Source organism: Panthera uncia, chromosome D1, assembly GCF_023721935.1.
Source record: "Panthera uncia isolate 11264 chromosome D1, Puncia_PCG_1.0, whole genome shotgun sequence".
Lineage (NCBI taxonomy): Eukaryota > Metazoa > Chordata > Mammalia > Carnivora > Felidae > Panthera > Panthera uncia.
Window position 1 is genome coordinate 40456115 of NC_064808.1, and position 27028 is coordinate 40483142.

General features: G+C 44.5%; 1 protein-coding gene across 1 annotated transcript in view; it reads left to right on the forward strand.

The window, feature by feature from the left end:
• The window catches only part of PLEKHA7 (pleckstrin homology domain containing A7), a gene marked incomplete at its 5' end in the record, with an annotated part of 92377 nt that overhangs the window by 5856 nt on the left and 59493 nt on the right, over nt 1-27028 (forward strand). The window contains 5 exons of the mRNA XM_049639980.1: nt 8027-8138; nt 8900-9004; nt 11613-11685; nt 13098-13198; nt 20660-20835. Coding sequence (XP_049495937.1) covers nt 8027-8138; nt 8900-9004; nt 11613-11685; nt 13098-13198; nt 20660-20835 — 567 coding nt within the window. The remainder of the gene's footprint in view (nt 1-8026; nt 8139-8899; nt 9005-11612; nt 11686-13097; nt 13199-20659; nt 20836-27028) is intronic.

Here is a 27028-nt window from a genome sequence, read left to right on the forward strand (position 1 = left end):
CCCCATGGGTTTCTGTTAAGTTTCTCAGGATCCACATAAGAGTGAAAACATATGGTATCTGTCTTTCTCTGTATGGCTTATTTCACTTAGCATCACACTCTCCATTTCCATCCATGTTGCTACAAAGGGCCAGATTTCATTCTTTCTCATTGCCACGTAGTACTCCATTGTGTATATAAACCACAATTTCTTTATCCATTCATCAGTTGATGGACATTTAGGCTCTTTCCATAATTTGGCTATTGTTGAGAGTGCTGCTATAAACATTGGGGTACAGGTACCCCTATGCATCAGTACTCCTGTATCCCTTGGGTAAATTCCTAGCAGTGCTACTGCTGGGTCACAAGGTAGGTCTATTTTTGATTTTTTGAGGAACCTTCACACTGTTTTCCAGAGTGGCTGCATTGCCAGGTACATTTCTAAGTACATTTCCACAACAGTCTTATGAGGAAGATACCATTATAGTCATGGATACTGAGGCACAGAGAGGTTAAGAGTCTTGCCAAAAGTCACACAGCTAGTAAGTGGCAGTTAGGATTTGAATCCAAATAGTTTGGCCCCAGATACTGTGCCTCCAACGACTCCAATACTGCCTCTCATTTGAGTGGTTTTCAAGAGATAGTCCTCTTCCTTGGTTGTACTTAAGTGTTGGTATGCCAAATAGACTAGAGATTTTAATTGTATCTGCAGTAATGACATTTGATCTTATAACTTCATGCTTGCTTGAAAGATGCCAGGCCTCCTTAGTAGTCTTTTCTCCAGAAAATGTTCTCAAGCCTTTCTACAGGGCCTCATTTCCAGTGATTGGAGCATTTGAGCTCCTCCTCTTCAGTCTCTTTTCCTGATTCTCTGTGGTTTTCTTGAATTGGAGCTTGTGGTTGGCCTTTGTGGCTTCACGGGACACAGGCAGGAGCCCTCCTAAAGAGATAGCCTTGGCACAAGGAACTTCCAGGCTGCGGTTCTGGTGGTTGGTGCTATGCACAGGAGCGTTTTCTCCTCAGAGCCGGGCTGTCCAGGAAGCCGCTGACAGCCGCCTCCGCAGCTCTTGGGGAAGAGGAGAGAAGCATTCCGGAGCCGTGACGCTGGCAGCTGACTGACAGCAGGCTGTGTACACTGATCCCCAGGCTCTGTCAAGTGTTTGATGTTGAGGTGGGGCCTAGTTGAGAGAGAGTATGTGCTCTGGAAGTTCAGAAGCCTGCTGCCACGCTCAGAAGCCAGCTGTAAGGCACCCAAAATCTCCCAGATTCCTTAACCCCAAGGGGACCCGTGCCTGGCCTGCTTCTCCTGGCATCCTAGTGAGGTTAGCTTGTTCCTTCCGTTGGAGTCTGAGCAGCCCCCTGTTTTCTCATTGGATTGTTTGGAAAAGAAACCGTAAGTTGGAATTGCCTGGAATGTCATGAGTGGTGTTTGGGATACCACTCCAAAAGATATCTTGCTGAAGGTAAGAATTACCTTCAGCGGTTCATTTTGCAGTTGCAGGGCAAGACTCTTCAAGGCATGTGCAGACTGTGGGACTGGGGGTGGGCTATCTCCTGCTGCTAGGAGACAAGAGGCTGACTCCTGTTCCTCCTGCGGTTTCAAGTTGGTAAGAATTTGCAGTGAGAGATAAAGAGCACAGGATAAGGGTGGGGGCACACTACAACTCTGAGCTTGGAGGAGTCTGTCCTGTTGTTCATCTGCTGAGCCCTGGACTGTGTGGCTGATATAACCAGCACCTTGTCTCTCCAGAGTGGCAGTCTTGGGCTAGCTTTGCCTGTTGCATTTGGTTGCCATGGCAGCAGAAAAAAATGATGAAAAATGGAAACACCTGGCAAGCAGATGCAGAAACTTGACTGTTCAGTTTTCCTTCCTGGTCTAGGAGTCGGCATTTGTGACAGTCACAGGTAGGGGAAGAGGTGGTGATGGCGTTCTTCGTTCATTCAGACACCTGGTTTTTGACTTGGCTTTTGGTGTCGATGTTCCCAAGGGCATTAGCACTGGGGATGCAGTCATTACCAGGCAGCAATCACATCTCAGGCTCTGTCTGTACGGGATAAAAATGCTACAGTGGTGGCTTGGCTGTGTGTGGAGGGTAAGCTGCTGCTTGCAAACAGTCATTTTGTTTCTTCCCGCGAGTACCCTTCCTGTCCTCCTCTTTTATTTCCCGAGTCTGGAAAGTGCCCAGATCTCCATTAGAAAAGGCTGTTTTCTAGTGAGGGTCATGGCTGCCTGGTAAACCAAGAGAAGCTGATATAGGCTAGAGGAGGGCTTGCCAGTGTCTTGGGTTAGAATTGTAATATCTCTGAAATAGCAAAGCAAAAGTGGAAGGAACAGTAGAGGTCAAGGTCTGGTTCTTCCCCAGCACAGATAGAAGCATGGAGCCTGGACAGTAGACAGCCCAAGAAACTGGTCCAAGGTCACACGGCTGAGCAGGACTCAGGCTGAGTTCAGAACAGTGTTTGGGTTTGGGGATGGGGAGGGGAGCCCATGAGGCTCACTAGGTTATTTTCATGCCAGGTGAGGGGTGCTCTTTGGGCTGGTTTCCAGCTCCTGAGGTGGGGTGGGATGAGGGTGTGTTCCAGAGGGGAGTTGTGGGGAGGGGAAAGAACACAGAAAGCCATAGTTGAGTAACAAGGCCACAGTTGCTGAATGAAAACCCGTGTCAGACAGCCTCCCCCAGGGTGTTGGGAGTATACAGTGAGCGTTGGCGGTCTGTGTGTGTCTCTTTCTCTGAGAAGAGGGGGTGTGGAGGTGTCTGCCTGCTTGGGACAAGAACTTTCTTTTATTACTGCTTTTCATTGTGCATTGCTTTCCCCAAACCCCTTAGGTGGTGGGTGTGAGCACTTTAAAAAATTTGCTGGTTGTTAGTGAGTATGCCTCTTCTCATACACCCTGCTCTCATAGCACTAATTTTAGCTGAGCTCTCTGTGTGGAATACTTGAGGACAGAACATGAATTTGGGGACCTATTTTCCCCCCAAAGAATTGATGGGATACAAGTGACATCTAATAACATCTTCTCAATAAAGGATTCCCAATTCCCAATAGCTTTCTAACCTCCTGGGGAAAGAATAGGAGCCCAGTTCCCCACAAGTTTATTGTACTTTAAAGGAGCCCCACGTGGATAAGGTGCTCATAGAGGTGTTTATAGGAAATGATTGTTTAGAAGTTAATTGTTTGGCACTTTGAATTTTCTGGAGAGAAGTGCCTTGGAAATAAAAATAGAATGTAGCTGAGATTTAAATTCTGGCGTGTCCACTGGTAAAGCCATGACGGTGCTTTTCATTTAGTGCTGCGTTCATAGTTTTTAAGATGTTCTTTCACTCCACACAACCACCTTGTGAGATGAGAGTAGTTTTCACCCTATTTTGTAAAAATGGAAACTGAGGCCCAGAGAAATGATGTGACTTGTGGAGGAGTGACTAAGCTGCGGAGCTTTGTTGAGACCCAATTATTCCGGGCTCCTGGGCTTTCCACCACTCCAAGATCCTCTTGGTTTGGGGATTGGTCCTTGGGGCTGAGAAGAGCAAAAGCCTGCTTCTGTCAGACCCTGGGACTTGCCATGGGATGGTGTCTCTTGTGAAGACCAGGTTTTGGAGTCCAGCTTCTGTCTTGGGCAAGCTATTAATCTGTCTTAGCCTCAGTTTACCTCACCTGCAAAATGGAGATGGTAAAACTGGCTTTTCAGGGTTAAGTGCAATAATGTAGTCTAACTGCCTGGCACACAATAGGTGGTGGGCAAGTACAGCTCCGTCCCTCTGCTTGCTTGACTTTGTGTACTCACACTAAGGGTTGGTGATTCTTGGCTTGGTGACATACTTATTATGACAGCAATAGGGTAGAAAAGGGTCTTGCTGTGATCCCACTTCAGCTTGCTCCTATTCATAATGTTAACCAAGAGGCAGCCAAGGATCCCACTAACCAAACTCACCTAAATTCAGACCCAACAGAAAAAAAAATTCTGAATTTATAACCTCCCTCTTACTACATCTGTCAGTGTTCTCTATGCATTTACTCCTGGATGTGCAGGTAGCAGAAGCAGTTCCTTTTATAGGGGGGAAATTGAGGGACCTAGAAAGTGATTTCCTGTCCAGGCTCACTTGACACATCCTTGAGGAAGTTTGGAGTAGAATGAAGTCACTTTCCTACTGGCTTTCTCCAGACTGATTTTTGTCTAGTCCTAACTTCTTTTTTTGTTCATTTCAGCTGAGAGGCAGTTAAGACTCTAGCTCACTGTTTTGAACTTCAGCCCACACCCCTCCAGCAAAATAATCAGCATTCATGTAGCCCAAGCCAAGGAAAGAGATGTCTTTGTTCAGATCGTTCCACTGTACTTTGGGAATCCAGATAGTACAGAAACCTGGCAAACAGGCTTTTAAGTTAATAGATTTTATTTAATGACACCAAGAGTCTGTCTTCCCATAGCGTGTGCAGGTTTTTCGGTCTCCTCTCTTGGGATCTGTGTGACTCATGTGCCTGAGGGCATGCTGTTAACTGAACCACCTTTCACAGCGGCTCAGCTCAGGGGCACAGGCTCTTCTCTGGGGGAGGGGACGGTTCTTGAGTGAAACCTGTCAGGAGATACCTCAGTCTGAGGAATTGAGGACAAGTCACTGTCTGCCCCACCAAGCTTTTAAGTGGGGAACACACCTATAAGATGATTCTTTTAGTCTCTCTCTTCAGGAGGCTATACACATAACACTATTTATATTCCCACTTCTCAAAACAGTGTGGTAAACAACCTCCAGAACTTTCCATCAGAGCCAGCTTTTCAGCCAAGTCAGAAAATTGTTTTTGAGACTTTTTTAAAAAGTTTATTTATTTTTAGAGGGGGTAGGGAGCAGGGGCAGAGAGAGAAGGAGAGAGAGAATCCCAAACAGGCTCTGTGCTGCCAGTGCAGAGCCTGATGCAGGGCTCAAACTCATGAACTGTGAGGTCATTACCTAAGTTGAAACCAAGTGTCAGACTAAGCCACCCAGGCACCCCAAGACTTTTTTATATCCTTGTTTTTGGGTACCAAATGGTGTCACACCCAAGCATGACCACCACCTGTTTTTTTTTCTTTTTTTTTTTTTTTTTTTTTTTTTAACTAGTTGTAATTCCAGATAACATCTAGTTATTTCCAAAAGTCATATTCACCCTTGGAGGAGACCTGGGAGATCATTACCGACACTGAGGAGATTCAGAGGAACATCCTCTGAAGGCAGATCTTGCCACTTGACTGAGTGAGTAGCTGTGTGCACCTTGCTCTTTCAGAGAGCAAGGTCAGGGACTGCCAGCTAGAGATGGAGACTGTTGCTCCAGCTGGGAGCTGTCCCTGCCCATGGAGAGCCCTGATGAAGACACTGTTTATAGAGACAACATGGTTCCCTCTCTGGGGCAGATTTAGTTTGGACTATTTCTCCTAATAAGCCAGCTTTCTCTGAGTGTGGCTGAGTAGAGGTCTCTATAGAATGAAGAATGGAATTGTCTTCATGGTTTTCCTCCTCCTCCTCTTGTACTCTGCCCCCCCGCCCCCCCACTGTGGTCCACTGTCCCTCACTAATGTTCAGTGTTGGGACCACAGCCAGTCCTTCTCCAGCTGAAATCTGTTCATAATTGGCTTCCTAGGTGGTGATTGTAACCCTTTCCTCATCCACCCAAGTCTGTAGGACAGCTCTGTTGTCTGGAGGAGCTTCCTGGCCAGCCAGCATCCCCGAATGGGATTGGGGACATGAGACTAGAAAGCAGGAGGTGATTAGAGTCAGAGCTCAAGATTGTACAGAAGTTGTGCAAATGGCTGTCCATCCTGGATTTTCTGGACCAGTCACACATCCAGATAGTCTTTCCTTTGTCTCACAGAGGAGGAGCATATGACTCTTGATCTCGGGGTTGTGAGTTCAAGCCTTATGTTGGGCATAGAGTTTATTTAAAAAGAAATAAAAATAAAGAAAAAATAAAATGATGTGGATGTTTTTAAAATAATGGAGAAAATGTTTACATTATGTTTTAAAAATCAAAATGCGAAATCATAAACACAGTGTGATCACAGTTATATAAAAAGAAAAAAACACTCTTCTCTCCCTTACCCCCCAAAACCCAGACATATAAAAAAGAATGGAAGTATATATACCAAGTGTTAAAAATGGTTTTCCTTTGGGTAGCCAGACTATGGTAATTTTTTTTTCTTTTTGTTTAGCTTTTTTTCTTATATTTCCCAAATATTCTATAATAATCCTCTATCAGTATTTTAAGTGGGAGCAAATTAAACTTGATAAAATCTCAAACAAATATTGTCGGACTTTGTGTCCTGAATTCTGGCTCCAAGATACAACTGCCATAACTGATGCAACCTGAGAAGTCATCTTTGTCTCAACCTCTGGACATCTGAAAGTCAGGCAAGACTAGGTTCCAGGCCGACGTTTTGAGCATAGTTCTGCCTGGAGGCAGGGACTGGACAGGGCAGCCTCTCAGGGCCCTTCTCACCCCCGGTTGGCGATTATCTTTTTGCTGCATGCAGCCTCTGCCAGCAGTGAGCTGAGTGCGGTGACATTCTCTGAGTGGGGAGCAGCAACAAAAGTCTGGCTGAGATGGAGGCCGGGGGCGGGGAATCTGGGGTGAGTGCCTGAGCGGATAAGGAGCCAGTGATCTTTCTGCCTGGTGGGACTTGCACCCCCAGCTGCCAAGCATCCGGCAGAGCTCAGCCCTTTGGAAAGCCAGTCCCACTGCAGTGGTCCTGCCGCTGGCACAGTGTGGAGAGCACGGTGGTTACGGCTACTTCTGTGAAGAAGTAGAGGTGCAGGGTTTCGGGGCTCTGTCTTGGGGCGCAGGAAGGATCACTTACCCTTCGAGCAGTAATGGTTTTGAAGGAGGCAGCACATCTCCAAGGTGGAAACTAGGACTTTGCCTGGTGGCACCTGTGTAAAAGTGAGCCTGGTGAACGGACACCCAGAGGGCTGCTTCCTCGCTGCATCCTGTCTGGATCCTGTCTGGATCCTCCTTCCCCTCAGGCTCCTAGCCCCGGCCTTCAACTCAGATTGTCTCCGCTCCTCAGGGAAGAGAGCCTCAGTTTACTGCAGCTGCCTGGGTCGTGTTGCCTGTAGAGAACCCAGCCACAGAACAATGAGACGTACTCTTTGAGGACGGCTTGCTGATCCTGGAGTTAGTAGAGTTTGGGAAGCAGGCATCAAGCTATTTGAGGATAGGCATTGAATTTGTTGCAGGCATTTGCTGCTACCCGGGCTTTGAAAGACTCTGGCAAATGCTGGGGATCTGTGGAGGCAGGTGAGAAGGGTTCTCTGTAGTGCCTCTTGAATGTCATATGGAGATGTTCCCAGAGATCTGGCTCTCCCAGGGCAGGTGGAGCTTCTCGATGGGAAGCATGGTGTCACTCGGTGCTGTTGGGGATGCACTGAGGGCGATCTTCATTGGGGACCCAGGCATGTCTCATTGCTTCCTGTTTCCAGGCATGGCACAAGGGGTTAATATCTCTGATGGTTCTATTTTGGGGTAAAAGAGTGTTCCTAGAATAGGACTCTTTGTTGAGTGATCTATTTTGGGAGGCAAGCCCCACTGGCGTTTATGTAAGTGATTTTCTGTATGTATCTAGGGGTGTGGATGTGTGCGCAAGTGATTTCTTGTTACTAATTATAAACAGCTTCTTTTGGGAGCCAGGGAAATGGAGGGGTGTGTGTGCGCGTGTATGTAAGGAGTATGGGTTGTTTGTGTAAAAAGTGGTACAACTGTTGGTGCCCATCTGATGGGGCAGTTGCCACAGATAACCCGAGTAAGAGCGTAAATGTGGGGACCTTAGGACAGCAGGCAGGAATGATGGCCTTGGCCCCTTGGTGGGTTGTCAGGCCATGGAGGTGGACCATCTGTTATCCTCTAGACTCCCTGAAGCACATGGACATTGTGGTCTTCTGGATACAGTCTAGACTCAGGTGGTCTCCAAAAGATCAGTCGTGGGTTGTCTGAGGCATATCAGCCGGTTCTTGTCTGTGATAAATCTCAGATTCCACTTTCAGTGCAGCCTGGTACTTACTGGACTTTCCTGTGTTTTCCCACAGGCCACATCCACATATGTCGAAGCAAGAGAGAAACCAAAGACCGTCCAGCATGGTCAGTGAAACATCCACAGCTGGAACCACGTCGACCGTGGAGGCCAAACCTGGCCCCAAGGTGAGCTCCTGGCCACTCATTCCTTCCTTCCACCCTTTACTATTTTGCAGATGCCCACTGACTGTCACTATTATTTTGTGAGGGAGGCTTGTAAGAAGTATCCTCCCCAAATGACAGATCAGGAAATGGAAACCAGTTGGGGTTATGTCACTTGTCCAAGAAAACAGGTGATTGCTGGCAGAACCAGGATTGACACCTAGGTCCCCGTGTGCATTCTTCATTTTTCTGGCTTGTCTTGGGAGGGCCATGCCTCTGTTCACAGGTGTGTTAGAGACTGCCTGGTGAGATTTGTGACAGGTGGTCCTGAGGAAAGGTGAGATGTGGGAGCATTGAGGAACAGGGAAGAGAACAGGCATTGCAGAGAAGGGGTGAGTGCTAAGGACTGCACCCAGATAGGAAGGGGTAGATGTCTGGAAATTGGCAAAATTTGTGACTGAAAAGTAGCTTTGCTCCAGAAAGACTAGGACATATTAGGACCAATAGCTGCTGGTGAAAGTTGATTGAAAAATCCCTTTAAATGTTTTTTCTCTGTGAGCCGGATGGGAAGCTTGCTAGGGCCTGGATTCGCCTTTTAATTGAATCACAGCAATTAAATCACAGCACAGGGCTGTGGCCATGTGCCCACCTATTCCAGTCTCTTTCAATCAAGGTGCTGCTGCTTGGAGTAAGGCGGAGGAGCCCGCAGCTCTCTTATCATGCAGGTGCTTTTTGTGACTCCATAATTTCCCCTGCTGCTAGAATTCAAGTCTGCTTTTTCCTAGATCATGAAGTCCAGCAATAAAGTCCACAGCTTTGGGAAGAGGGACCAGGCCATCCGGAGGAACCCCAATGTTCCGGTGGTGGTGAGGGGGTGGCTGCACAAGCAGGTGAGGAGACTGGGAAGGGAGAGTGAGGGAGGGGAATGACTCTTGCTGATTGTCTTCCTTATCTTGGCCCCTGGGAGCTGCAAATAGACTCCTAATAAGCTCTCTCTTCCTGAGTTCATCTGAAGCAGGTTTGTCTGCTCAGTGGTTACACCTTGCCTCCCCAAACCCACTTGACCACATGGGCCCCCAGTGCTACTGGCTGCCCTGGGACCCAAGCACTAGTGTGGGTGGGTCACACAAATCTAGCCTTCCTGCCAATCCCCTGCCGGCACTTGCCTTTGTTATCATTTGGCTGAAAAACCCCATCTTTTCCTCTCCCTTAGTCTAGCATACATATCTAGCTCCCCTAGCCCCTCAGATTCCAAATCAGCCAAATCCAGCTCATTGCCTCCTCACCCCAAAACAGACACATCTCTCACCTGTCCTATTATTGCCCTCAGTCTCTCACATATCATACCATCCGAAAAACACACATCAAACACCAAGGGGAATGATGTGGATTTTTACTAAAGGCTCTACAAGAAGACAGAGGAGGGCATTATGTTGCACGCCACACAGAAGAAATCCCTAGAAGTCCCCTTGAAATCTATCTCCCTCAGTCTCCCCTTGGTAACTCCCATAGCTCTCCAGCCTCCTCTGTCAGACACTGTGCTGACACCTCTCTCAATGGTACCCTTTCCCCTCATGGCTGTGTCTCTTTCCTTGCCTCTCTGCCCATCTCTTTTACCTGAGTAACTTGGCTTTCCCATCTGCATCCTCATCCCCATTGAACAAAAGCATGCTCCTTTGAAATGTGGAGGGAGAGGGAAAGGGCTATAAGTAATTCTTCTCCCCAGCCCCCACTGTGGCTGTGCTGGAACTCTAACAGCGACCTGTGTGGAGTACTATGGACACACAGCACAGAGAATGTAGCTCTCTTTGGGGGGAGTCCTGAAAGGCTTCCCAGAGGAGGTGACATTTGCACTAGGTGTGGAAGGATGGAGAGGAGTTTTCCAAATAAAGCAAGATCTTAGAGATAACGTGGTTAGTGCAGAACATATAACCAAGAAATGTATGAATTCAGCAAGTTAAATTTGTTTTTAGCACTTTAGTAAGTAGAGAATGAACAAACTTCATCTTGTGCTTAGGTTTAGAAACTGTAATAACTTTGTTACTTTTTTAAAGTTTAAACTTGTTGAAAACTTTTGCAGAAGGAAAACAGTTTTAACAGCTAAAAGCAAGTTCTGGAATTTTCCTAGATTTGGGAGAAAACGGACCTTGCAACACTACTATTTTCCTGCTCTGGCCTAGTTTTTTTAGAATTTTCACAATCACCTAAAATATTTTTAATAAATGTATTTTTATTTTATTTTAAAGTTTATTTTGAGAGAGAGAGAGGGCATGAGAATGTGTGTGAGTAGGGGCGGGGCAGAGAGGGAGACAAAATCCCAAGAGAATCTCTGTGCTATCAGTGCAGATCCTGATACAGGGCTCAAACCCATGAACTGTGAGATCATGACCTGAGCCGAAACCAAGAGTCAGATGCTTAACCAACTGAGCCACCCAGGCGCCCCTTGATTTAGATTTTAGATGAGTAAAAATAGATTCACAGTATGAGATGATTAGATAGCAAGATAATCCAAGTCTTTTTACACTGAGTGGAAGGCAAATCCATGACAAAATCAGCCCCTTATGATCGAGAATTGAACTCCATCAAATGAGAACTTTGCCTCAATGATTAATTAGCTAACTTAAATTCCTTTGTTCCATACTATGTAAATAAATTTTCTCATCAGCATAAATATTTTTACAGAATAGCACCCAAGTAAATAAATAGCTTCCTTTTTGTTAAAAGCTGATTTCTTTTGTTTTTTAATTATTATTATTTAAAAAAAATTTTTTTTTTTAACATTTATTTATTTTTGAGACAGAGAGAGAGCATGAACAGGGGAGGGTCAGAGAAAAAGGGAGACACAGAATCTGAAACAGGCTCCAGGCTCTGAGCTGTCAGCACAGAGCCCGACGCGGGGCCCGAACCCACGGACCACGAGATCATGACCTGAGCCGAAGTCGGACGCTTAACCGACTGAGCCACCCAGGCGCCCCTAATTATTATTATTTTTAATGTTTATTTGCTTTTGAGAGAGAGAGAGACAAAGTGCGAGTGGGAGAGGGGCAGAGAGAGGAGACACAGGATCCGAAGCAGTTCCAGGCTCTGAGCTGTCAGCACAAAGCCTGGCACGGGGACTCGAACCCACGAACCTTGAGATGGTGACCTGAGCTGAAGTCAGACGCTTAATGGACTGAGCCACCCAGGCTCCCCAAAAGCTTATTTCTTTCATGGAAGAACTGTATTTTTGAATCCATATCTTCCTTTCTAAAAGAAGGATACTTACATTAATTTGTTTCCAAGACATACATAAAACTTCCTTGGGATAAACCATCATTGAATCTAAATTTTCATGTCCTATAAAAAAATGGCCATGCAATAAAAATTCATTAATTCATTAATTTATTGGATGAAAGAGTGGATATGGGTAAGTCTCGGTTGCAGCATCATGTCGTGCATGATTGGGAAGGGGGAATAGTGTGCTCACATATTGTCTGAGTAGTTTGCTTTGCTTTGCAGGACAGTTCTGGGATGAGGCTGTGGAAAAGGAGGTGGTTTGTGCTTGCCGATTATTGCTTGTTTTACTATAAAGGTGAGCTGCAGCTAGGGCCACCAAGGGCTCTTTGTGCTGGAGGGGGTGGTGAGGTGATAACAGGTGGTTATGTTCTCAAATCTAGTGACTGGACCAGTGGCCTGAGCTAATTTAGAACGTATCTACTTGCCAGAGTGTTCACTTTTACATATGTGGGTGGTTGGCCACTTCATTTTATACCAGTCCCTGCACTGGAAGTGCCATTTGTTGAGTTAAAATAAATAGGATCCAGTTTGTCTGCTACTTAGGGTCTCCAAGTCTGGAGTTGTCTTAGCTTCTACCCTTTTGAGGACATAGGTATACCTTTGACACAATCTGGAGAGGTGGGAAGTACAGATAAATCATTGTATTTTGTAACCTGCTGTCTGGATCTATCCCCTACTATATTTATATTGGATGGGCAGCTGGTGAGTTGAGTTGACCACATGAACATTTATGGAGCCCCAGCACATAGAGTTAGGGGCTGTGCAATAGTGAGAAAGAAGTAAGGCTCGAAACATGGAGGAAGAGAGAGTTTACTTTTAAGACAGACTAGTCTGTGTTAGGTGCTTTAGAAGGCATTCAGTGTGCTTAAGCAATTCAGGGGGAGCAAGAAATTCCATATTTGGAGAATTTAAGGAGGGTTTTTAGAACAGATGGGATTTGAGTTGGGCTTGTAAAGATGGGTAGAGCTTTGCTTCTGCGTATGGGGGAGATGGACATTTCAAGCAGAGGAGACAAGTTGAATAAAGTTCTAGAAGCAGAAGAAGGTGGAATGACAGACCTGTGAGGCCTGAGTGAATTTTGCATGCAGGACATACTAGGAAAGAAGGCTCAGGATGTGAGTAAGGACCAAAATGCAAGAGGGCTGTGACACCAGGCAGAGGAAGTTGGGTTTCATTTTGCATCCAGTGAGCAGGCAGCAAGTGCTTTTGAGTAGGAGAGCGACAGGACCAACTCTATCATTAGGAAGTTACCTCTATAATGAAGATGGTTTAGAAGAGGAAGAAAATAGATGTAGAAGGTAGGATGTTTTGCACGTGCTCTAACTTTGCCTGTGAGGTTTGCTCCTCACAGAAGGCCCTTCCCCATCCTTTAAAACACTTTAAATGTTGCCTTCTGAAGCCTTCTCCACTTCCCCAGACTGTGTGCCACTTCTGCCTCTGTGTTCCCACAGCATTTTGTAAACTGTTGTATTTCAGGAGTTAGCAGGTGGTGCTGAGCACGTTTACATGCCTGCCTCTGCCTCTGTCTGTTTCACCTGTGTCGTTCCAGCATTAGCACAAAGGTCTCCAGGGGGCACCTGAGTGGACAGTCAGTGATTGCAGTAGTCCTGGGAAGACACTTGGAACCCTGAACTGGGGCAGTGGGATGGACCAACCCAAGGAAGGTACCACAGCAGGTTATTCTGATGTGTTTTTTTCCATTCAAAGACAGCCGAGAAGAAGCTGTCCTTGGGAGCATCCCTCTGCCCAGCTATGTGATCTCGCCTGTGGCCCCTGAGGACCGTATAAGTCGCAAGTATTCCTTTAAGGTACTGCCCCTTCCCATCTAGTGCAGCAATTCCACCCTAAGAAACTTTGTGTTCCCAAAAATGGCTTCATAAAAGCAGTTGTTTTCTGTGGGGGGAAAGGAGAAGTTAAGAAGCTAGAGCACTTCAGGTGCATGTTAACAAAGTTATAAATTCTTTAAACAAGAATAGCATCACAAGTGCTTTCATTTGTATCTGAGCTTCTGAGTCCCCCACCCTTGCTCAAGTGTTCAGACCCCTCTTTTCCTCTCACTGCTAGTCCTGTGATTGCATATGGGTTCCTCCTCATGTGTTCTTATCACTGTAATCAGCCAGTCTAACTAGTATCCAGCCACGTAGTGCAAGTGATGGTCCCTCATAATGGACTTACATCAATTATATTATGAAGACCTATATTCAGGGTCAGTGGCTCATGTTGAAGGGTTTTTGAGTTTGTCCACTTTATCTTGTTGAAAAGCAAGTAGAATCAAATTTGGTTTATTTTTTGGATCCCGGAAAAATCCCTCTGGATCCCAAGGGAAATCCCTTCAACAGTAGAACCCCCTTTCTACTTTGTCACCATGCCATGTGGAGTGAGTGCGGCAATGATAATTGATGGCAGTCCTTTACACCCTCTAGCATCTTCAGAGCCAGGTGTGGAGGCTCCAGGAAGGTGGTGGTCAAGCCCAAATCTGGGGAATCCTGAGGCCATCTCCTTTAGCGACCTCCACACATTCCTTCACTGATGCTGTTTCTTGGGTCCTCCAGGGATGGTGAGGATGGGGGAGTGTTGAAGTTATACTTTACTGACAGCTGAGTGGAAGTCTCAGCACTGAAGCAGCAGCCTTTGGTGCTAGTAGCCACGGGGAATGCCCTCTCACACTGCTCAGGATGCAGGGCAATGATGAGCCTTTCAAGTGGGGTAGTGGCTCCTGCCCCCACTACTCATGTAGCTTTGCTATTCCCATGTTGAAGGTATAAGATGAGTACTAGATGGTGGGTACTAAAGCAGACGTTGAACAGAGGTCAAGTTTGCCAGCCAGAGATCGTTGAAGGATCATGGAAAAGCACATGATAACACAGCCACTGTTCTCTGTAAGGGTTAAAGAAAGCATTGGTATATGGTGTCTATGGTATCACTGGAAGGTAATAATCTGCATCAGTGTCTTGACTGGGAGTCCATTGTGGGGGTGGTGGTTGGAAAATCAGTCTCATCTTTTACCTTTCTTTTCCGGGCTGATGCTTCAGCTTTGTCCATTGCCAGGTTTGAGCTGTCCCTCTCTTTCCCTTGACTGTCACTATCCCTGATGACTCCAGAGTTGCTGTGGGTTGAAGCTCATTTAATGTTGTGGAGAGCCAATGGGTGAGGCCAGTATTATTAGCTTCATTTTATAGCTTAGGAACATGAGGATTAGAGTGCTTAAGAAACTTGCTCAAAGTCACAAAGCTGGGAGATGATGGTGACAGAACTTGAACATGAACTCTATTCTCTTTCAATTGCATTGTAAAGGGAGGGAAGACAATTTCTTTTTCTTTCTCTCTGCTTTTCTTCCACGTCTGATTTTGGTCACCTCCTGCACACACATGGCAGGAGGTGGAAAGTGATTTGAACTAATGTTCATTGTTGTCATTTTAGGAATACTCTTCTCTTTATTGGTTCAGAAGCCTCTCCTGCTGATGACTGGCTTTGAAAACATTGTGTTCGGTGGGTTTCAGACTGGTCCTTTGCAGCCTAAAAGTCTTACTCAGAAAGCCTTCCTTTCTGGGGTTCAGTGTTTTTGCTACTAGGCCAACAGGATAATGTATGTAATTTTTTAGGACAGCTTTTGAAATATGGTCAAAGTAACTGATTGTAACTATATATATTTCATCTTAACACTTCACTGGGAGGTGTGAAAACAGATTTAGAAAAACATCCTTAATGTGTCATAGATTCTTCTCTTTTTGAAAAAAAATTTTTCTTAGAAAGACTTCACCAAGAGTGTTCCCTAAATCTTTTGTCTCAGAGATAGAAGGCATGCGTGTGTTTGGTCGGGGGTGGGGTGGGATTTCCCTGTTGTGGGGATCCTCAGGGTCTGAGAGCAGAGAAAAGCTACTGCAGACAAGTCTAGTGGTTTTCAGCTGGTTCTCCACAGAGGGTTGTGGTTTCCTTCGTGCAAAAGAGTTCCCTTTCCTTTGGGTTGAAGCATTGTTCTTTTAGGGGCCAGAAAGTGGACCCCTTGGGCAGTACAGCATCCATGTTACTGGGTATACTGAAGAATGCATAGTGTTTTGTGCTCTGGGCCTTACACCTGTCTCTGATGTGAGTTCTTTTCATATCTGAAATTCTCTGACTGTTGCTAGGGCACCTTGCTTGAGATTGTGGAGAGTATCTGTAATGGTAGGCACTGCCAGAAAGGTTATATGGACCTTTCCTTGTCTTTCTTTTTCGACTGTGCCTGCAGCCTGGCAGCCCCTGTGCATTACCAGGAAGGCTGGTGCTAGATGGACACAGGCCTTTTATGCTCTGTTAGCTCACCTGGCGCTCCTCCCCAAACAGCTCCTATTGGATGTGCAGCCACCCTTCACCTCCTGGTCACCTCTGAGCAGGCTTGCCCCTCGGATCCAGGATCTGGAGCAAAAAACATCCCTGTGCGGCTAAGGGTCCAAGGATTTTCAATGGGGAGAAAAGCCTTTATTACTCCCTTTGAGCCATTCTTCCTCCCTCAAGACCAAGGTTTCCTGACCTGAGCTCTACAGACCCCCAAGAGTCAATGGATAAATCACATCTTTTTTTTAACTTACAATGTTTTCTTTGATTAAGAAAGCAGGCAACAACAGGTATCCATAGCAGCTGTGCCTTGGTCACCCTAGTAACCAGAGAGATCTTCATATCACATTACGACTGTTGTAAATATCTTGAAATAGCATTATGCTCATTGCCACTTTGAAATGACAATAATTATTACTACATTTCTTATATAATGAATTATTAAAGAAGCACCTATATCACTATACCACATTTAAGAAAATTTTGGTAACTGTATTTCAGTATAGCATATTTATTTTATTTGAATACTTAGAAACATTCTGAGAAGGGTTCTTAGGATTTATGAAACTGTCCAAAGGGTTCATGCCCCCCAAAAGATTAAGACCCCCACTTTAGATTCTGGCTAAAGGCCAGCCAAGATGTGGTTTTTCACTTACTTATATTCACCCAACTTTCACTGAACTCCACTGTTCTACCTGGTAGGATATAGATGCTAGGGATAGAACAATGAGAAGCACAAAGTCCTTGCCTTCATGGAGCTTATATTCTAATTGTTTTAAATGTTTATTTCTGAGAGAGAGAGAGAGAGAGAGAGAGAGAGAGAAAGAGAGAGAGAAAGAGAAAATGAGCAGGGGAGGGGCAGAGAGGGAGGGAGACACAGAATCCGAAGCAGGCTCCAGGCTTTGTCTGAGCTGTCAGCCCAGAGCCTGACACGGGGCTCCAACTGGTGAACTGTGAGATCTTGACCTGAGGGCAGAGTTAGAGAGGGCAGAAAAGGGTCTTTCAAAGTTTCTAGAAAATTCATTCAGTCAGTCACCTTAGATTACTCAAGTGACTAGTCCTATAATAACATCAATTAACATCTTTTGAGCCTTAAAAATGGTAGGCTGTGCTGTAAGTTCCATATGTGCATTATCTCATTTAGTGCCCACACAGCCTTAAAAGGTAAGTACCATCATCACCCACCCATTTTAAAGATGAGGAAATGGAGGCCTGGAGAGATTGAGCAGCTTGCCCAAGGTTGCTCCGGGGTAAGAAGCCAGGCTCACCATGCACGTCAGGCTAACTCCAGGGCCTGAGCTCTTACCCAGTTCACTGTGCTGCTCATAGCCCAAAGGTTGGGCACCAGGAGTTCCTTCTTAATGTCAATAAATGTGCACCACAGTCTGCGTAAGTCAGAAACCTGACAGTCTTATCCTTGACAGTTGCGGTTCTCAGCTCTCCTGTCCAGTTCATCACCAGGTCCTGCCAATATTACCTGCTAGTTTTGTCCAGACACTGGGCGCTCCTCTCCTTCTCAGCCCCCCACCACCATCTCTCACCTATACTTCTGTAGTGGTGTCCTGCCCCCTATCCCCTCATCTGCCCCAGCTCAACTCTGACCTCTTCAGACTGCAGCCAGAGTGGTTTTTTCCAGACAAAAATCTGATCTTGCCACTCCCCAGCTCGAACTCTTTAATTGCTTCTCCTTGTTCTTGAAAATGAGACAAAACCCTAACGTGACCACGTGGCCCCGGTGACCTGACCCTGCCAGCTCCAGTGGCCTCATTTCATCCTGCTCTCTCCTTTTCTCTGTGTCAGGCATGCCGGCCTCATCCTTGAATATATCATACTCTTGTCTGTCTTGGGGTCCCACACATCCCACTGTGCTACTTTTACTAACATATCTGCTTACTATGTAGAAGGAAGCTTAAATGTCACTTCCATAGGTAATTCCTTCTCCAGGTCAGGCCAGGTTCCCCTGATGTCCTCTCTCATAGCATCCTGAACTTCTTGACGATGCTTATAACAATTGTAGTTTTTTTGTCCGTAGTCTTTCTCTTCTTATGTGATTGTAAACTATCTTGACGTTGATTAAGGCTGTTGCTTCAATTTCTGGTACAGTACCTTTCACATAAATAATCAATGATAAATTATTGTTGAATGAATGAGTTAGAGAATGAGTCAGTTGATGGGCCCTGGCCTTTGGAGTGCTCCTACATTTCCTCACCTAGGCCTCTATGTTCTAAAGGCTGATGCTGGGGGCTTGGAGTGTGAGCATTCTAGCTTTTATCTCTAGTGCCGGATCAAGACCAAGGTCCTAAGGGCCAGGAGAACAGTCCTATCCCAGGGGGATTAAGTTTTTGAGGTAAAATCGTCCTTGCATACATCTCCATTTCCTTTAGCTATAGCCTAAAGTTTTCCATTCGGTCATGCAAAGTTGCCCAATAGGACTGTTGTTTGGAAAGTGAAGAGCAGAGGGGAAGGGAACATCTTTGAGATAAGACTAGGAAGGGGTGAAGAGGCTTCTCATCATCTTGGTTTTGGCATCTTCCTCTGGCTCAGGGCACTTTGGACTTGGGTCACGTGGCCAACTCCCTGCACTTCTCACTTTTGCAGTAAATACATCGTTTATGCCCAATCACAGGCAGAATGTGGCTAAGAACCTGTTGGTTAGAGCCAAGGGCAGCTGGATACAGCACATATTGGCAGTTTGATTAGTGACTGAGGTTGTAATCATGTTAGCTCCTCTGTAATGCTGGATCTAACTCCCAAGGTCCATTTGTGAACACACACGCCAAGTCCCCCTGTTTGAAGGGTGTCCCGTGTTGATTTCCTAGACAAGGCTGGCTCCACAAACACTAGTATAGCAGGAACATGCTCTATCTATCATACCCTTGAGGGCTAGCTATGCTTGTGAGTGGCCTTGTGTCTGGTGGGGTGGGTGCCTGTCCCACCTGTGACTGGGCAGAAAGTCTGGGAGGAGGTATCAGAGATCTTATGGGGTCATTGCATGGGGGAGCTTTTCCAAGACTTTCTGCTGATTGACAGACACAATAAGTTCCTTCTCATTCTGTTCTCACTGCCACGTGTCCACCTGCTAAAACAGGAGGAATCTGGGACAGTGGATAATCCCTTAAACATGCAAGGAAGGAAATCAGGTTTGCTTTGGTCACTGTAGGGACCCTTACCTGCAGGCTAAGTTTGCTTGTACTCTCTTGGAACTAGCTGGATAGATTCAAGTATGTCAATATTAGTAGCAGATCCATAATTAATATGCATTTTGGACCTAGATGTTAGGGTGGGTCACAGAAGCAAATGTCGACAGTTTATCAGAGAGTTTTCATCTGTGACCATTAGTGGTTCTAGGAGCATGTCATTTTTCAGCTCCTAATTGGTTCTTTCATTTTGTTTTCTCTGGCTTATCCTTTCATGGGGTCTGCCTTTCTTTCTGGATCCACATTTTTGGACCAGTGATCTGTGTAATCATGCTAATATCTGGGCAGGACCTAGGAGCATTATATAGAGAAGCTTGGGCTTGGAGTCAGATAGACTTATGTACAAATCCTGGTTCCAACTCTTCGTTTATTCCACAAACAATTATTAAGTACCTACTAGGTGCCAGGCACTGTTCCTGGGGATACCGTAGTGACAGATAAAGTCCTTGCTGTAATGGAGTTTATATTCTGGAGGGAAGAGACAGATGATAAGCAAACTAGTGTATAAAATAAATGATGCCAGGTAATATTAAATACTCTGAGGAATCCATTACTGGGCATGGAGATCTGGGAAAGTTACTTAACATCTCAGACCCTCATCTGCCACATTTGTAAAGTACAAATTCTGTCACTACCTCTCAGAGCTATTGGAATTAAAATGAGATTAAAGTCCTGGAAGTAACCAGGAGACACATAACAGGCACTGATCAGATTTGCTGATCTTCCTCTATTTTTTTTTTTTTTTTGGTCTTCCTTTTTATACCATCTTCCTATGTAGATTTGATGAGGTTTTTCATTACAACTTTATTTTTTTTTATTTTTTATTTTTTTAAATATTTATTTTTGAGACAGAGAGAGACAGAGCATGAACGGGGGAGGGTCAGAGAGAGGGAGACACAGAATCGGAAACAGGCTCCAGGCTCCGAGCTGTCAGCACAGAGCCCGACGCGGGGCTCGAACTCACGGACCGCGAGATCATGACCTGAGCCGAAGTCAGCCGCCCAACCGACTGAGCCACCCAGGCGCCCCTTCATTACAACTTTAAGACAGGCCCCTACTTATCAGAACACAGTGGAGAGAAACTGGTGTTTCCTCTTGTTTGTACCCATCCTGGTTACTTTTTAGTGATCATTTCCATTACCTCTTCACGGACTCTTTGCAAGGATACATGTGAAAGCACTTTGAGGCTTCCTAGCACATAGTAGGTGTGCAAGGATTTTCAGTCAAATGTTAGCTCTGTCAAACTTTGTAGTGCCTCTTTGGAGAGCCAGAAGAGCAGCAGTGTTGATGGGCACTCATCACATGTCATGCCCGAGTGGTGAGGCACAGTGACTATCTGCACCAAGCCACTTGCTGTTATTGCTCATTTTTGGCTCAATTCCAGTAATTGCGTGCTTCAGAAGAGCCAAGACAAGGATTCCAGAGAGTCTGCTTCTACAGAATGAGGGTTTTGAAAAACTCTTTCTCACCCAAGCCTTGACTGTGTGGCCCTCCCTAAGCAGGAGTAAGATAAGTAGGAATAGGTGCAGCTGCCTGGCTTTGACCATGGGGACTAGACACAGCTATCACTGGGTCTGACTGTACCAGGAAAGGGGAATCTAGCTGTGATGTTTTCTAGGTGTGGGAACAAGCTGGGTGGTACTTGGGCTTTTAATATGGAAGAGGGAAGAACATGGCCAGAGTGTCTTCTTGTTTTTGCTCCCAGAAGTGAAATGTGCACTGACCTCTCTGACCTTTGTTTCTGCCTCATGTTTACAGGCTGTGCACACGGGGATGCGAGCACTCATCTATAATAGCTCCACAGGGGGTTCTCAGGCCGAGCAGTCAGGCATGAGGACCTATTACTTCAGTGCCGACACCCAGGAGGACATGAATGCTTGGGTCCGGGCCATGAACCAGGCCGCACAGGTGCTGTCTCGATCATCACTAAAGAGGTCAGTCCCAATGGAGGGTCCCTGTCAGAGCACTTCTCACACTAGGATGGGGATCCAGATAAGAACTCTTAGGTGCTCCAAATTCCACCATTCATTCACTTGTATTAAGCCCTGCCCTTTCTTTGAAGTCCTATTTAACAATGAATTCTGTTGGAAAGATAATGCATACATGGTAAGGTCCCGCAGAAGTTATCTGGACCTCTCTTTGTTGAGCAGAGAAATGCCAAGGCCTGGGGGCGGGAAGTGACTGCTTGGGATATGGAGCCCTGGAACCTGGCGTGTGTGTATTTCTCATTTTTCCTTCTCTGATGTGTGGTGAGATGGACAGCCTTGGGGCACCAGATTGGGAAAGGGAGAGACAGACAAGAAAGACCTTACAAACTGAAAATGTGCCAAAGAGTGACCACCATGTTGCTGAGGCTAGCTGGGCAGCTATTGTCCAGTCACCCCTTTCCTCAAGTGGACAAACCAAGGGTACAATCAGGGATCTTGAAATTCCTGAGTCTTTTGGCTGTGGGTGATTCCTTGAGAGAAAGCACAGGAGGACTATGAGTGGAGTCAGGGGCTCAGAGAAATAAGGTAACCCTAGAAAAGTCAGGATGTGCCTTTAGCGAGTCCTCATCTGACATGGGCCCATTTTTTTTCTTTTTTTCTTTTTTAATGTTTGTTTATTTTTGAGAAAGAATATGAGCGGTGGAAGGGCAGAGAGAGGGAATGAAAGGGTCTGAAATGGGCTCCATGCTGACAGCACAGATCCCGATGTGGGGCTCAAACTCACAAACTGCAAGATCATGACCTCAGCTGAAATTGGATGCTTAGCCGACTGAGCCACTCATGTGCCCCCCATTTTCCACTATCTGAACACGTTGCTGTGTTCAGAGGCCTCTTTGAGTATGGTCTGTCAGTGAGGCCTCAAAATAAAAGGTTATTCTCCGGCAACCTAAAGGTGGGATTTTTTTAGTGACTGTAAATGGATTTCACATGGCGTGTTATAGCTTGTCAACCTTTTCCAACTCACGTGTATGTGACTTTTGGTATTAGTGGTACTTCCTAGCTTCATGCCGTCTTTCTTGAAGCAAACAGAAGGTGTAGTGTGACCTCCTTCAAGGGGCCAGCCTGGGGTCTGGCCCTACTCTTGAAGCTTCCATAATACCTCAGTCAAGCATTTCCCACGCTGGTTTTTTTTTTTTTTTTTTTTTTCCCCACCTTCTGTATACTTCTCAGCATCCTGGACTTCAGGGAGGGATTGTCTTTGTATCTTCTGCACACTTGACACAGAGTAAGCCGTTAAATGTCTGTTGAGTGAATAAGCGAGTGAAAGAATGAATGAATGTGTTAGATAGGACAGGATGAATGACTATGCTGGAAGTTCCCACATAGACCCTGAATCAGTAACTGCAGGTGTTCAGTCAAATCTGACTCTACCTCCTAACATTGTCATGCAGCCTGCATTTGTCTATTGTGTCCATGATGATGATGTGAAAGCATCTGCCATTAGCCTGTGGGCACTCTGTTTACAGTGACATCGGTATTTCTTTTTAGTTTTTTCCAGTTTTTTTTTTCTTAAGTTTTATTTATTTATTTTGAGATAGAGACAGAGTGAGTAGGGGAGGGGCAGAGAGGGAGGGAGACACAGAATCCTAAGTAGGTTCTGCACTGTCAGCATGAAGCCCAGTGCGGGGCTTGAACTCAAGAACTGTGAGATCATGACCTGAGCTGAAACCAGGAGTCAGATGCTTAACCAACTGAGCCACCCAGGTGCCCCAACATTGGTGTTTCTTTGATACGTCTTATTCCTAGTGCACATGCTGGTTCCTAATGCTGTTTCTTAGTTTTTGTTTTTCATCCTTAAAAAAACCATATATGTATGTATGTATATACATATACATATATGTATGTATATACACACATTTTAAATAAAATTATACAATAAATGATATTTTTATTATAAAAAATGCAAAGAGTAAAGACAAAATATCCTTAATTACCTTCCTAGGGTAATCTCTGTTATCAGGTTAATGGGCATCCTTTTTAACTTCACTTAAATTCATTTATATACATATATGCACTTAAAGAAATATGTGTTTCTTTTGTGTTTTTTTAAAGCACGAATGATATCTTGAAAATCTATATCAGTGTATGTGGATCAGCTTTACTTTGGACTGTTGTATATGGTGTTTTATAAGACCATAATGCTCCAAACCTTAATGGTTTATTTTTTCTCATCTTTTACTATTATAAATAGGCCTGCAATGAAAAACCTTCTACAAGCGTCTGCATGTGTGAGTCTTTCAAGTTGCTGGGTCAAAATACAATGTATTTTTAATTTTAATTGGTACACCAAGATGCAGTTTAAAGAAAGCTGTATAGTCCACTACCCACATCTTTGCCAGTAGATATTAAGATTTAAAATATTTTGCTGAGCTGCTGTGTAGTTAAATAGTATTTCAGTGTATGTCTCCACGATGCTGGGGATCTTTTCTGTTTTTTGGCTACTTGTATTTCCCCTCCACTGAACTGCCTCTACCTTTCCTCTGCCCATTTTTCTGCTGAGTTGTTTGCCTTCTCTCGGTGCTTCCTTCCCTGTGTGCTGTGAGATATCCTCAGGTTAGGATGTGGCTTGGTCCCTTGCAGAGGTTGCTTGCAGGCTGTCCAGTCTTGTGGTTAACAGAACAGGATGCTGTTTGCCAGTCTTTAATATTCTGGCCTTTTTCCTGTTCTCTTTGATTTCTCAGACATCACCTGAGAGATTTCCTGAGCCTGTTTCTGAGTTCCCTGAGGCCCTGGGGTCCTGATGGCTGGGTCTTTCCCATCTTCTTCTCCATCTTGGACTTTTAGTCTCTTTTAACTAAGGTTGTTTTCTTTTTCATGAAGAAGATCATTCTTCTTGATGAAGTTATGGAACTCAATCTAGAAGTTAAAGAATTTGCCTTTATTTATACTACATCATCTGCCCCAGGCAGAGATACTTACATCTAATCATATTCTTTTAAAGCCCTCCCCTTCTTCATTTTAATTCTTTTTTTTTTTTTTTGGTATGATCCTATTTATTTATTTATTTATTTATTTATTTTTAAAATTTACATCCAAGTTAGCATATAGTCCAATAATGATTTCAGGAGTAGAATCCAGTGATTCATCCCCTACGTATAACACCCAGTGCTCATCCCAACAAGTGTCTTCCTTAATGCCCCTTGCCCATTTAGCCATCCCCCCACCCACAATCCCTGCAGCAACCCTCAGTTTGTTCTCTGTATTTAAGAGTCTCTTATGTTTTGTCCCCCTTCCTGTTTTTATATTATTTTTGCTTCCCTTCCTTTATGTTCATCTGTTTTGTATCTTAAATTCCACATATGAGTGAAGTCATATATTTGTCTTTCTCTAATTTCACTTAGCATAGCACACTCTAGTTCCATCCATGTTGTTGCAAATGGCAAGCTTTCATTCTTTTTGATTGCTGAGTAATACTCCATTGCATATATAAACCACATCTTTATCCATTCATCTGTTGATGGACATTTGGGCTCTTTCCATACTTTGGCTATTGTTGGTAGTGTTGCTATAAACATTGGGGTGCATGGGCCCCTTCAAAACAGCACACCTGTATCCTTTGGATAAGGTAGTAGTCCTTATCCTTTGGATAACCTAGTAGTCCTAGGTATCCTTTGGATACCTAGTAGTCCAATTGCTGGGTTGAGGGTAATTATACTTTTAATATTTTGAGGAACCTCAATACTGTTTTCCAGAGTGAATGCACCAAGTTGCATTCCCACTGGCATGCAAAAGGGTTCCTCTTTCTCTGCATCCTTGCCAACATCTGTCGTTGCCTGAGTTGTCAATTTTAGCCATTCTCTGGTGTGAGGTGGTATTTCATTGTAGTTTTGATTTGTATTTCCCTGATGATGAGTGATGTTGAGCATCTTCTTATGTGTCTGTTAACCATCTAGATGTCTTCTTTGGAAAAGTGTCTATTCATGTCTTCTGCCCATTTCTTCACTGGATTATTTGTTTTTTGGGTGCTGAGTTTGATAAGTTCTTTATAGATTTTGGATACTAACCCTTTATTGATATGTTGTTTGTAAATATCTTCTCCCATTCTGTTGGTTGCCTTTGAGTTTTGCTGATTGTTTCCTTTGCCGTGCAGAAGCTTTTTATCTTGATGAGGTCCCAATAGTTCATTTTTGCTTTTGTTTCCCTTACCTCTGGAGACATGTTGAGTAAGAAGTTGCTGCGGCCGAGGTCAAAGAGGTTGTTGCCTGATTTTTCCTCTAGGATTTTGATAGCTTCCTGTCTTATGTTTAGGTCTTTAATACCTTTTGAGTTTGTTTTTGTGTATGGTGTAAGAAAGTGGTCCAGGTTAATTTTTCTACATGTCGCTGTCCAGTTTTCCCAACACCACTTGCTGAAGGGACTCTGTTCCATTGGATATTCTTCCCTGCTTTGTCAAAGATTAGTTGGCTGTACATTTGTGGGTCCATTTCTGGGTTCTCTATTCTGTTCCATTGATCTAAGTGTCTTTTTTGGTGACAGTACCATATTGTGTTGATGATTATAGCTTTGTAATATGTCTTTAAGTCCAGAATTGTGATTGCAGGAGAGAGAGAATCTTGAGCAGGGTTCACGCCCACCACAGAGCCTGATGTGCAGCTTGATCTTATAACTGTGAGATCATGACCTGACTCGAAATCAAGAGTTAGACACTTAAATGACTGAGCCACCCAAGTGCCCCTCATTTTAATTTTAAGAAAAAGAAAAAGTTTGCTTTTGTTTTGCTTTAAATAAACCATCTTCAGCTCCTTCCAGACTCTGCCCTTTTTGCCATCATTCCTGTGGGCCCATTCCACTATAGATCTGTGCTTGATTTTTGTGCGCCAGCTTCCATTTCTTGTGCATGTCCTTTTATAACTTGAGCTCTGAGAGATGCCTGTGTTGTTATACTGGCTTCTTTATTATTAAAAAAAATTTTTTTTTAATGTTTATTTTTGAGGGGGGTGAGGGGCATAAAGAGAAAGATGCAGAATCTGAAGCAGGCTCCAGGCTCTTAGCTGTTAGCACAGAGCCTGATGGCAGGAGTCGAACGCACGAACCGTGTGATCATGACCTAAGCTGAAGTCAAACGTTTAGCTGACTGAGCCACCCAGGCGCCCCTGTACTGGCTTCTTTAGACCAGCAATGGCAAATGAATTCTTTCTTGTGTTCCATCTTTGTTCAGTTCATCATGACTGACGAGGGCACTGGGTCAAAGATAACCTGAGAATGAAACCAGGTTTAACAGGAAGAAGTGTTGTGATTGAAAAGTGATGTCCTGCTTGAACCATTCAGGATTAATTTGCTACCTGAGATTTGGCCTTTTTTTTTTTTTTTTTTTTTTTTTAACTTTTTCCTACCTAAAGATTTTATAATTAACTATCAGATTCTGGTTTGTGAGGGGCTCCATCCTTTATCTCTTGGGCTGCCTTCCTTCCCTTTTAGGGTCTCAGGTCATTGTATTGTCCCTAGTTTTTCTCTGAACTTGTAACATTTTTCTTATTCTCTTAATAAACTCTTAAAATCCCATAATCATGTTTGCCTAAGTTTCCTTCCTTAAAAAACAAAACAAGCCAAAAAATTTGTCCTACCTTCTGAGTCAGAATAAAGGCAGAATAATATTTCCTCTTAACTTTCTGAGAGATTATCAGCTAAGCAAATCCAGACTCACTAAATGTTCTTTCCCCAGAATAAGATGTTCAGACATTTGGTTAGTTAGAATTATTCATTAGGCAGTACTTAATCTTCCCTTTCCTTCAGTTTTGTGATCTGCACTGGAAAATCTCCATCTGTGTTAAGTGAGGGGCCCCGGTGGTTGTGTAACGGTCTTGGTCTCTCCCCAACTTGATTCTCATCAGATGCTTCTGTCATTATCCATATAGGCAGATGCTTACATATGTGGTATAGTAGGACTCCTGATTGCAGGCAGCAGAAAATGCAGACAAATTTACCTTAGAAAGGGAGGAATTCGTTGGTTGCTTCACTGAAAAGTTCAGGATAGATCTAGCTTTAGAAATGCTGGGTTCAAGGCTCAGACAGTATCATTACAAGTCATTCTCTCAGGCTCTGAGGTCTGGCCACCCTTGGGTTGGATTCATTCTTCAGCTCCATGTGGAGGTTCCTGGCAGATCTAAGAAAGATCTGGTGGCAAAATAGCTGCAGTAGC